The following is a 13,515-nucleotide window of genomic DNA, read 5'->3' on the forward strand; positions in this document are numbered from 1 at the left end:
ATTTAAGAGGCCAAATTGGTGGAAATTCCTTGATTTCAATTAAGTTACACTTAAAGCAGGAAGAGTTCCTCTTCCTCTTCTAGTGAAGAAATGAAGACTCATGCCCACATGGCTGGGCATGCTCAAAATGAAATTATTTAAAACAGCTGTGGCATCTTTTCTAAATTTCCTGTATTGTGAAATGACAGCAGTGTTTTTCAACATTGTCTTCAAGTCAACTTGTAAAGAAATAAACCATCTCCAGATGTTCTTATTTGGAGTTTGTTTTTCCGTCAGTCATCTATAATGAGAGATAGAGAAAGTGTGTGCAGTGAGAGTGTTTGTGTTTAGTTCTAATACAATAACAGAACTGATAGAACTTAAAAGAAGGAAAGTTTTGTGACAGCAAATATTTCTCTCACAGAACCACAATTTACAGTTATTTTTGCAAATCCTTTTTTCATATGGCATATAGCCACACATTTACTTGATTAAAATTGCTTCTAATTTTTGCCATTGATTTAATTTCAATTAAGATGGCTACTTTTAGTTGATCACAATTTAATATTTATATGGTAGTAGAGCATATTTAGGGGGTAAAGACTTGAAAGAATGTTATACTGATTTCCAAGTATTTTAAACTTTCATAGAAGAGATACTGTATGCCATACTGCTTTGGTTAGCATAAAGAATATTTGTGAACTGGGGCTATTTGAAACAGGCTGAGTATGATGGAGCCTATCAAAGAACGCAGTTCAAGAAATAAGTTTTAACTTAATATCCAGATATATTATGTGTATCAAGCTTCAGAACCAACTCACTGCAAAAAAGCTTAAGTATATATTGATATTAGCATCACCCCTAAAAGGGCAGGTAACATACTCATAAAGGAACAAGTCCATATGCTCAGTCAGGAATGGTCACAAATATAAAAGATTCGTACTGGCTGAACCTCTCCAGTCCAGCAACATCCATAGTCTGGCATGATTTTACTTAGCCAAACAACTACAGCTTCCCATGCTCCCATGAAGTTTGTTTATAGCCACCAGTCTTGGCTCTCAGTATTCTGTGCTGTTATTTAGCTGTAATTTACCCCTAAACATCTTCTATGAGCCCAGTAAGCAGTAGAAGTGCTAATAATGCTTTTAGACAATATTGACCTCCTGTGATCTGTCAAATTCTCTCTCTCGGCACCAGTCATGTCCTGAGGGTGCTAGACTTGAGAGGTTCAACCAGTATAATAGATTATGTATGACCAGTGGCCAGTTTGGGGCCAGACAGGCAATGAGGTAGGCCTTTGTACCACAGGTTGGGTATAGTAATCAATGCCTTACATAGCCTGCAGCATCCCTTGCCTAGTCCTTCAAACTTTGAGCGATATAAGTGAGGTGGGTAAATTTTAGCTTTGACATCAAAACCCCTTTGGCTGGCTGGGGTGGCTTAAAGGTTGTCCACTTTTTGTTATTTTATTCTTCTTGATTCTTGGCAGCCATCTTGGCATCCACGCCATAATACCTTCAATCTGGTAAACTGTTGCAGTCCTGCTTTGCACCTTTTCGTAGTTAGGTGAAGATAACAAAATAAGAGCCTCCATTTTAGCCATACTCTCTTTCCATTGGTGAGCTATGGTCAAAACTTGTGAAATATCACCTTTGCATCTTCTTTCTCTCATGTGGCCAAAGAGAAAAGAGTTCTCTTTTTAGTGCTGTCACTGGTGGGGATTTATTTGCTATTGTCTTCCTAAGGCTACACGTGAATTACGGGACTATCCCCTTTCACAGGCCATGACACATAACACAGGTATCTATGAACTGCAAACACCTACCAGAGGGTCTCCACTGTGAGCTTCTGTGCTCCTCTAGGTTTCTTCTAAACATCTGAAACTCCCTTGAGGCATCCCATAAATACTCATTAAATCAACAATCACTAGTTTTTTTTTAAATGACATTCATATCTCTTTTGTGATTTTCAGGACTCAGCAACATTGTTCCAAAGAACAGCTGATAGCAATGAAACATTAACCAAAATGCACGCACACAAATAATTTTTGTTCTTGGCAATAACAAAAACTGTCATTTAAATTAGATTTGCCAGTTAGTTGGTGGTAGGTGAGAATATTGACATATGAACATTGTATACAGGTTTTAGAGGTTTGGGGTGTTTTGCTGGATAAATCAGAACTGTTCCTGGACTCATCAATTACCTGCATGTTCAGAGGGAGGAAACGCCTCTTTTTTCTTTAAAATGTATCTGCTGGAATCATACAGAAAATGTAATTGAAGTCAATCTGAACAAGTAGGAAATGGTAACAACTCAGAAAAACCTGCCTGAGTTACTGGTGCCATTGCGCAGTGTTTGGAAATTCAAATCTCAGGCATCCCCTGGTAAACAATCTGTAGGACTCCTCTCTTGTCACTTCCTCCTCATTAGTAAGAGACACACAGTTAAACCAACATAGTTTCTACAAAACATGTTGGGGAGGTTGACTAGATGAAGCTCACTGCTTAAGCCATACTGAGGAGCAAGAAGAAGGGGTAGCCTGGAGGAGTTGCTTGATTTAAGATTCATAAACTGAGTTGAGAACCCAGAAAAGGCTTCTGGAGAGTAAAGGCACACCATAGCACTATTCACACAGTTCTCATCTATGATTTCAGTTGGGCATGGGATTGTTTTTTAGACCAAAACAGGTAAAGCAGGATAGTCCCTAAGTGTGGATGCAGCTATGGCTGTATAACGATGCCTTGTATCCTCGTTTTATCTTATTTTTCTAAATTTGCAGGAATAAGATATAACAGTACAAATGCCTTTACCCTGGTATACCACAACCTACATAAGAAGGGTTGTAACACTTTAATTATTCCAGTTTGAAACAAATTTTGTTAAAGAAGTACAAAAATTGTGTGCAGACCAACCACTTCTTTCCCCAGAGAAGAGGCCCAGGCTATCTATTTTCACAGGAAATTCGCGGACACAGTCTGGCAATGATATTAAGAAATTCAAAAGCAAGTCAAAACTCAACTACAGTTACCTGAAATCGGAAACTGAAACATGTCTAAAATTGGTTTTGAGAGTCTAATTGCAGGGAAAGTCTCTTCTGCAACAAATACACACAAGCAGACTTCCTACAGCAATAGGATGTTAAAACAATTAACCAGTCAAAGGACATTACTTAACCAGTTAACCAATTTAACCTATGTCCCACCATCCAGCCCCACAGTGGTTGGCCAGAGATAACTGGCAAAGGCCAGTTAACCAGTAAGTCTTATGCTTACTGGTATGCCTCCTGGTTAAAGGACTGACATCCCTATTTCAACCAGGGACACACACTGGTCTGGAGTTCAGCAGAGGTCTTCCAGGTCGTACCTCAATTCATCTAGATATTTGTCTAGTTTTTTAAAAGGCTACATAAAAGCACTAGAAAATTCAGTGCAAACTAAAATTCCATACACGTTGTTTATACTGCTCTATATACTATACACAAACATAAATACGGTAAAGTATTTCCATTCCAAATATGGTAAAAAAGAGAAAATAAGCATTTGCAATGTAATCCAATTGAGTGCTTTCAGTTTTGTCAAAATGAAATGTTTGGATTGACCCAAAATCCAACTGTCCACAGAATTTTGATTTGTAAGACAATTTGAATTTGCTTTTGTCTTTATGATCTGAAATGAACATTTTTATGCATTTTAGGCATTCTTTGCATTTTTATGTCTTATTTTGTAAGCAAGTCATTTTTAAGTGAGGCGAAACTTGGGGTATGCGAAAGAAATTAGACTCCTGAAAGGGGTATAGTAGTCTGGAACATTTCAGAGCCACTATCCGAGAGTATGCAGGTACCATATTTTTATTTGAAAGGGAGATTAATAATTGTGAAATCCTTTTAATTTCAGAATATAAAGAAAATAGCAAATTCAAATTGTCCTACTAACCAAAATTCTGTGAACAGTTGGATTTTGGGTCAATCAAAATGTTTCACTTTCAGTTTTATCACAATGTTCAACTGGATTTCAATTGTTTATATTACACTGGGTATAAAATTTTAAAACTGAAATGGAAAGTCATTCTGAAATGAAAAACTGAAAAGACTTAAAAGGAATGTTTAAACCATATTGAAAGGTGTAGGGCTTTTTCTCCAACTTTCATTTCAAAACCATTTTTTTCACCAAAGGCTATATGGCTACGGCCTGGTACACATGACTCATGAGGGGAGGCTGAGGGACTTAGGCTTATTTAGTCTAGAGAAGAGAAGAGCAAGGGGGATTTGACAGCAGCCTTCAGCTACTTGAAGGGGGACTACAAAGAAGATGGAGGGAGGCTGTTTTGAACAGTTACAGATGACAGAACGAGGAACAATGATCTCAAGTTGCAGTGGGTGAGATCTAAGTTGAATATTAGCAAAAAGTATTTCATCAGGAGGAGGCACTGGAATAGGTTACCTAGAGAGGTGGTGGAATCTCAATTCCTAGAAGTTTTTAAGCCCCAGCTTGACAAAGTCCTGAATGTGATGATTTAGTTGGGACTGATCCTGCTTTAAGCAGGGGGCTGGACTAGATGACCTCCTGGAGTCTCTTCCAACCCTATGATTCTATGATTCTCTAAACATGCTTTGCTTTTAATACAATGGCATTTTCTGGAAAAAACATTCCACTGGAAATTTAAAGATACAAATGCAAAATTTAATTGTTCTCTTTCGCTAATCTACTAGAAATTACTTCCTGAAACAATGTATAATCTAAAGGTCTCCATCAAATCTTTTTCAGTTGTAGTATTACAGACAAGAATATAACTTCACTTGACTTGAATAGCCCTGAATGGACTGCAGAACTGTTTCAGTAAATAATAACCACTAAAGTGATTCAAAAATGGCCTTTGAAGTGCATCATTTTTTTAAAAAAAAAATATATATATATATATATATATATATATATATACACATTTAAATGCTCTTTAATTCTTGAGTTGCTTTTTATGCTCATAACTTCAGTCATGGAAGGTTTTACCAGATGCTAGGAAAATTTTTTCAGGATGTGTTCAATTGAAATGACTTACAGAATATGATATAGTCTAGAGGTTAATAAAACTTCCCAATTTCACAGGCTTTCACAAATAATGAGATGAAAATGTCAGATAATTTTCAATCATTAAATATTTCAATCCTTAACTTTCCGTTTCTGAGACTCTTTCAGAAGAATGCCTAACGGAACTGTATTAGTCTTTTGGGACAGGAAGAATAAGGTTTCTGTGAAAATGTTAAAATTAATTTTTACAGTGATGCAAAGACAGGGAAGGGTTGTTAAGGGATGGCCTTCTGCCACAGGGTGGAGTTTTGTTTTGGTATCCTTTTAGAGCTTGCAGGTGTTTGGCATGAGCTGAAATCAGAGCCAGCTGTGATATTTCAACTCTGATATTTCCCTCCCAATATTTCTCAGAAGTGATGCATCAGAATGATGTCTTACACCTGATGTACTCAACTTGTGTGGTATATCTGTAACTGTTATGCTAAAAATACTATTTCAGGACTTTCATTTTTGTTCTCTGCTCACAATATTGATATGATAAAATGTATCAAGAAGTGTGGTTTTAAACGGGCTAACCATTAGCCAAAATTATTAAATATTCCATAATGCAGCCATCTTCTTCTGTTTTAAAATTTGTGCCAGACATTCAGAAATAATAATGGCTTTGTATGGTGCATATAAATGCTAGAAAAGTAAGAAGAATGCTTTTATTCTCATACGTACAGGAGATCTTTATGCTTTCATGGCCCTTCTGCAGTATGTTAGGTACCTATTTTTGTTTTAACTTTTTCAAGAATTTGAATTGATTCTGCCAAAAATATATATTCCATTTAAAGATTGTGTTGTTTGGAAAACTTCAAACTATGTCATATTTCATACACATGTTCCCAAGGGTGTGTTAAATAGGACCATAGTGAGGTCATCCAGTAAGTTTTTAAAACTTTTTAAGAATTTCTTTAATGTACTATATAATCTTGGCCTGATTAAAAGAACATATCTTAGAAAAACAGAACCCGGAAAAGTCTGAATATAAAACTCTCCAAGCAGACAGCCTACAGAGTATCTTTTATAGGACTTTCTGTAAACACCTCTCTCTCTCTCTCTCTCTCTCTCTCATTGTTTTAAAGAAAACAAGTTGTCCCTCTAACAGGTCTTACCTGTTTTAATGTCCTCTTAACTACTGTATCAGTGATCCTAAGAAAGGAAAGGACTGTCTCTCAATCCTTTTAACCTCTGTCTCCCTCCTCTTCACACACACACTGATTGACTTAGCAGTGAGAATGCCTGCAGTTTTCATTTTAACAATGCCAGCGAATAAAGGATTATGAGCAGTTGGGAAAAGGTATGTAACATTTCATTTCATTCATGGAAAAAATGCATCACCTGGTAATCCAGCTTAATCAAAAACTTCATGTTTTTTGGAAGCTGAAACTGTTGATGATGTTAACAAAACGTCCCAGGGTCAGTCAGGCTGCTGTTTTAGTATGAGTTTACAACAGAAACTATATGAGGCCTTTCTGACTCCCTGGCTCCACATTACAGAGCCATTTGTTTACTAAAGGGGGAGTGGAAGAAAGAAACACACCAATAGTTGATTAAATTATGTACCATTTAACCCTCCCTTTTAGATTTACTTCCCTTTTCCTTCCTTTGCTTTGATTCTGCTTCAGTTTTACCCCATGTGCTTGGCCTTTGGCTACTAAGGTCTTGTAGTGCACTGAAAAGCATGTTGCAGCATTGCTAACAGCTGCGTTAGCATAATGCTTTGGTGGCTATTGACATGCACTACATTTTAAACCCTGAAGATGATTAGGAAACAATGGGAATAAAAATTAGTGAAGCTGTTTCAAGACTTAAAGGCAGACTGGAGAAGAACCAGTGATTTTTGTGTGCCACCACCTTGGCAGCCCAAGCTGTGGGATCCTCAGCAGGGTGGAAAAGGACCCTGCCAGCCCCAGGGCTGGGAGCATGCTGTGCTGCAGCGCCCTGTTGGCAGCCACAGCTACAGGAACCCCAGCCAAGGGGCAGCAGGTCCCTGGCAGCCTATTGTCTTTGACTACACTATGTGTTAAGTGGTGTTAAAAAGATGTTTATTCATGCAAGTTAGCTATCATCTTTTATACATAGATTTTCCTAGTCTATCTAGGTAGGTCTTCAGAGAAGGTGAACAGGAAAAGAATTCCTCCGTTATTTCAAGGTGATCACAAAGTCTTCCTACTATATATCATTATAAGTGGGACAGTCTTTACATGTATGATACTTTAGCTATGACCATGGCCTGACCTTGTTGGGAGATGTCTTCTATTCCTGTTAAAAATGGGAGTGTTGGGGATATTTAGATTATAGTACCTGAATGAATGCTGGATTTTCTGTTCTTCCCATTCCCAGCCCACTACAGTGTTTTGTGTAGTGCAAGAAATGAATTCATAAGATGGACCTGAAAGGGTGAAGTTGTTGTTGAAGAGTGCAAATAGAATGTGTGTAGCCAATTGGTGGATTATGCAAGCACATGGCTGCTGCTGAAATGCAAGGATGGTGATTGGGATGCACACATGAAAACTGGCATCCCAGAACAAAGGGGTAGGTGCAAGCCCATTAACTTTTTTCTTGATCTGGAAGGACAACAAAGGAGCCATGTGCAGACGTTTAAGGTACTCACCACAAAATATAAAGTTCAATTAAAATGTAAACAAAGTACTCAACCCAAATAGAAGACTGAGTTTACTGCTCTTTGCAGTGGTGCACTCTCTTGAATTCACCTCTCAGAAAGATAATGGTGTAGAAAGTCTATCTAGCCCGGCGAGGCGACATTAATATTTCAACAAGAGATTCTAGCACACTTTTATTCCTACAACTAACTATCCCAGAAACAGTGAGTCCCTGGGAAAAAGGGACCTGTACACTTGTTTTCCTAGCACTTTAAGCCAGGGAAAGAGATACCACCACTCACTAAACAAGCCCTTTAAGCTGCATTTCATTTGAGATGCTTACATTTTGTTCCCAAGAAGTGATGAGACCAAGTGACAGTGTAACACTGAATACAAGGAAGGGTGTGGAAATGGGAAATTCAGGAAATTCTGTGAGGGAAATTGGGAAGCAGCATTTTCCTACATAGGAAAACAGTTAGAAGAACCTTACGAGATATGGACTCTGGTGCATTTCAAAGGCAAAGGCGTCAGTCACTCTGTGTCCCATGGTAGAGATGATTTAACAGTATAGACTGGGGAGGCAAACTTGGTCAGAAGCCAGGGGAAATCACTGTAATCCTCCCTCTAATTTGGTATGCAGTTTTCATCAGGAGCACCTTACTGATACTTCCCCACCCCACCCCACCCCATCAAGAAATCATCACTTTAACCTCTAAAAAACCCTGTCTCTCACATTGTCATTGGATTTCTTTTAACTATGTAGTGCACAGAACAAAAGTGCAGAATTTCATTTTCAGCATTACCCTATGTACAACACCCACCCCCCTCCATCAACTAACCCTGGAGCAAAATAAAAACCTTTTGCAATGTACTATTCAAAACCCAAACTTAATCCCTGTGAAAATTATGAAGTGAGAAAGTTGGCCTGGTAAACCTCCATAGGCAAAGTCAGCCTGGTGCTACTTCATTGCAAGGAGTAACAGCGCATGAATCCACCAAAACTTCCACTCCTGTGCAGCAGTAGCTTTATAAATGCAGACTCTTGATGTACAATAAATGTGTTCCTTTATCACACATTCATTTGCTCTTCTTTAATTCTTCTGCATAGTCATGGTTACAAAATAGAGCCAGTTATTATAATAGTCTATCCTATTTTACCATTTCCAGTTGTGCATTTTGATTCCTTGAAAAATCTCATTCCTTTATCAGCCATTTGATTAAGAGCATGTTCACTGCACATATGTTTGCACTGAGATAGATATATAGAATTTGCAATGTGGTTTATTACAGTATCAAGAATTAATTTACATGAGGTTCACTGAGTGGCAGATTAAGTGAAAAATACACCTGTAACTTTGACACAAACCAAATGATCTGTTGTGACAACAATCAACCCAATAAGCTCCTGTGGAAAATCAGTGAAGTACCCAGCTTTCACAAGTTTGTGTGCATAAGAAGGCAAACATATTTTAACCAAATGTATGGGATCTGTTATGAATAGGGATATATTTAACTTTGTGAAATACCAAAAACAAAAGACAAATTCCTCTTTGTTCTTCAGAGTTGCTAGACAAGAAAAGAATCCAAATATTTCTGCATCATATTCTCATTCAACTGTAATTCAAAACCTGATCATTATAATCATATTATTTATAGTCACTCCTGCTATAAAAAATGGAATGATTGCTTCTGAGGTTGAATAATCATTTTCCCACACTTCAGTATTTGCCTAGACAAATGTTACAGATTCTTGCCCTCCTGTCCTGTGAAGAATCAAATACTGACCACTAATGAGAACAATTGTGTAAGACTTGATGCACTCATGGTCTGAATGCAATATGGGAAAGGCTATATTTCCAGATGTGCAACCCATTTTAGGAGCAGCAGATAATTATAGTTTGCAATTATACCATGTTACAAGCCTCAAAATTAACACAAATGACTGAGCTCCCATTTTTATAGGTAGTTGAAAGCTGGTGAGGAAGAAAGCAATTGTTATTTAATATTTGCCAAACGTGTTACTAATTTATCAAAAAGTCTTTGTGAGAACCAACCTGAGGATCTGAGAATACTTGCTGCATACTGTTGATTGGACCATATGGAACACCACTACCTTCAAAGAGTTCAAGCCATTTGGCGGTCACTTCTTCTGAAAATCTAGGAACAAACAAGGAGCATGTGGTTTAAACTCTCCATTTCAGATACCAAAGAATGTAGAGCACTCCCTCTCTGATTTCTTCCCAGGCAGTCAATAATACAACAAAAATGTGCTGCACGTGTTTCTTGGAATTGCAAAGACTAAGCCTCAGGTCAAAGATTCTGGTTAGACTGACTTACAATTCTGATTGTCTGATGCAATCCAGAAATGATGCAAACCAAAATGATCAACTATTCCAAATATGGACCAGTGGGTTTCCTCAAGTCCTTAATTAAAATAATATGCTTCATATTTTATTTATATATTTATTTAACAACAGAAAAGACATGATTTGGGTAAGAGGCTAAAATACAAAAGTGTCCTAATTTTGATTCTAAAGACCACTGATTTAAAGCAGCACAATGTTTTTCCCTCATTCCATTTGAAACATATGTCTGAATTAACAAAACATAATTGTTGGTCAGATAACAACATCAACTACACATTTATTTGCTGTACAATTATATAATCTGTCCTCGGGCCATCCGTTGAGTGTATATGTGCTCTGCTTATCCTGCATAATCCAAATTCCAAGTGTTTTTATATCATGTATAAACCTCAACTCATTTCCTTGAAAGCATTCCCGTTTCAGAATCGGAAGTCATTCTCTCTATCATATTTCCCTCTTAAGATAGTTGCAGCCTATTTCCACAGTGCAATTCTATTTCTTGTCTGCAAGGAAGAGATACTGGTGTCCAGATAGCACAAATGGTCCTGAAGCAAAGGCAATTACCAGCAAGTAGAAGGTGATCTTTTCAAATGATTTCTGAATTTCAGAAGCAGAATCAACTAGTATGGATTCCAGGAGCGACTGGTACCTGCGGGAGGAGAGAGTGCAGGGATGGCAACCTAGAGAGGAGGGCTGTAGGTGGGGCACCTCATTTAGCAACTGAAATTTTGATAAGGTCCTGGGAGGGCACTGTACCTCCAGAGAGCTACCATGAGCCATCTATGATGGATTCCTCCTACATTTCCTGAAGATACATAATATGATAGTCTGCCAAGATATTGGTCAGGTTTAAAAACATTGAGAGGAGGCAATTGGAATGTTATATTCAAACATATGACAGAACTGAGATGTCATGTACTTCCCTTTACATTTTCCTACATAACTGGCATTCATTCTCCAGCTCCACTTTTCCAAGTTCCTGATAATGATCATGAACAACACGAAGTTTTAGTTTAAGAATGCATTGCTCACAAACATCTCTGGATGTGTAATAAAAATGCAAAAATAAACGAACACACACAGAGGTAATAGAGATGAAACTACATCACAGTCAAAATAACCTGAAGGTAACTTGTGTACGTGACATATTTTTATGTACACTATACCTGGCTTCAAAGTATTCAGTGACACCTAGAAACTGTGTTATCCTTACTCATATGCAGACTATGCAGCTGCATAGGGCACCCAAAGGTTGGTGGCACCCCTGGGTCTCGGTGGACTGGGGCATAGTGGCAGGGGGTACAGGAGCAGGATGGGGACCTAGTGGGAGGGGAATGTAGAAGGAGGCTGGGGGTGGGGGTCTGGGGTCTGGGAGACAGGGGAAGGGGATTGGGGTACCCACCTGGTGCAGCTTGGGGTGGGGCACATGGCTCTGCGTGTGGCAGGGAAGCTCCCGCTACCTGCACCGCCCCCTCCCAGATGCTCCTATTGGCTGTAATTCAGCCAATGGAAGCAATGGGTGGCTGTGCAGGCGGGAAGTACTTCCCCGCAACACACGGGAGCTGTTTCCTCCTCACTGCAAGGCAGAGTCCACAGGCTGATTTGGGCCCCAGATTGCCTGGACTGGTCTGTAAGACTGGGAGCTGGGACTGGTGCTCCAGCCATAGTGTCCCACTCACATGACTGAAGCACCAGCACTGGCTCATGCCACTGCAAAGGGAGCGGGAGAGAGCCTTGAGCCTCTCAGGCAAGATCTAGGCAAGCTGGATGCAGCCTGCAGGCCATAGGTTCCCCACCCTGGTTTAAAATTTGTTTTAAAAATATTTCATTAGTGTTTCGCTGAAGATTATAAAATCACATCTCTAAAAAACCACCTCCCCCTCCTCCACTGCTGCCATTGGGCATAGGGGCACTGATTTAGCAGTACAGCAAAGGGCCCCAGAAATTCTAAGGACAGCCCTGCTTGGGGATGAAAATGCTACAGAGATAAGCTATGCTGCAATGTTCTGTATTGCATATTGTCTAGGTACTGATCCTAGCTTCACTTACATTTCTCTTTTCTGTACAGAAGAGGTTTTACGGGTTGAACTTCTCTAATCTGGAACTCTCAGGACCTGACCAGTGCCAAATGAGAGCATTTGCCAAATGGAGGTCATTATTGTCTAGCAGCATTGCCATCACTTCTACTTACTTCCAATCCACATACTCATAGAAGACATTTAGGGGGTAAATTACAGCTAAAGAACAGCACAGAACACTGAGAGCCAGGACTGGTGGCTGTAAACAAATTTTATGAAACCATGGGAAACTTGGCCACACCCATAGTAAGTGGTTGCCCGACTAACTAAAATCATACTGGACCACAGATGTTGCCAGATGAGAGAGTTATGGTTTTCATGAAGTACATTTAATTTATACTACAGGTTTTTTGCATTTCAAAGCAGTGGGACAAAAGGAGATGTTATTCTACCATGTACCATAACTAGAATTATTTGAATTTTGTTCCTGGGGTACATCAGACCAGAACCTGCACGTGCCCATTCTCACTTGATGGGAGATATTGTCAACAGTATCCACAAGTCCATACCTGTGCCCTGCATGCTCTGTATGAGGGCATATAAGGAAGGATGGATCTTTCATGATTCCAATGCCAATGTGACATGTCTGGGAAGGTAAGAATCCCAGGGTACAGGGCGTGATCTGTCAGGAAAGGCTGGAGATGTAGAAGACTGATCATATGATTTGCTAAAACCACCTATTCTTATTAACCACATAAATGTCCAACTACTTTTTAACTCTTACTGCTACATTCTTGGTATTCATTTCTGTAATCTAATTACACGTTATGGGTGCGTCTACACTAGCCAGCTACTTCGAAGTAGCTGGCACAACGTCGAAATAGTACATGTCATGTCTACACGTGCCGTGAGCTGTTTCAATGTTGAAATTGACGTTAGGCAGCGACACGTCAAAATTGCTATTCCTATCTGAAGAGGGGAATAGCACCCTACTTCCACATTCAACATTGAAGTAGGGCGTGTGTAGACGATCCGCGTCCCACTATATCAAAATAGCGGGGTCCTCCATGGCAGCCATCAGCTGAGGGGTTGAGAGATGCTCTGTCCAGCCCCTGCGAGGCTGTACGGTTGCTGCATGCAGCAGCCCTTATCCCAGGGCTCCTGGCTGCTGCTGCTGCTGCTGCTGCTGCTGCTGCTGCTGCTGCAGCTGGGGGTCCATGCTGCGTGCACAGGGTCTGCAACTGGTTGTCAGCTCTGTGGATCTCGTGCTGTGCAGGGTGAGTGTGTCTGGGAGGGGCCCTTTAAGGGAGCGGCTTGGGGCTTTGCTGGCCCCTTATTTCAATGGGGAGTGCTTATATGTGTGGACGCTCCACATTTCCTTCCAGGGTGGCTCCTTTCGACATTCTCCATCACTACTTCGACGTTGAACGTTGATGGCACCAGCCCTGGAGGATGTGTAGACAATATGCGTCAAAGTAGCCTA

The 13,515-nt window shown here is 39.7% G+C and overlaps 1 protein-coding gene across 3 annotated transcripts in view; it reads right to left on the minus strand.

Annotated features, from left to right (window-relative positions):
• Positions 1–13,515, minus strand: part of SUGCT (succinyl-CoA:glutarate-CoA transferase) — a 536,399-nt gene that overhangs the window by 283,079 nt on the left and 239,805 nt on the right. For all 3 annotated transcript variants that reach the window (XM_074986040.1, XM_074986041.1, XM_074986039.1), the window contains one exon: positions 9,703–9,805. In XM_074986040.1, the coding sequence (XP_074842141.1) occupies positions 9,703–9,805 (103 nt within the window). The remainder of the gene's footprint in view (positions 1–9,702; positions 9,806–13,515) is intronic.

Source organism: Carettochelys insculpta, chromosome 2 (genome assembly GCF_033958435.1).
Source record: "Carettochelys insculpta isolate YL-2023 chromosome 2, ASM3395843v1, whole genome shotgun sequence".
NCBI classification, from domain to species: Eukaryota; Metazoa; Chordata; order Testudines; family Carettochelyidae; genus Carettochelys; species Carettochelys insculpta.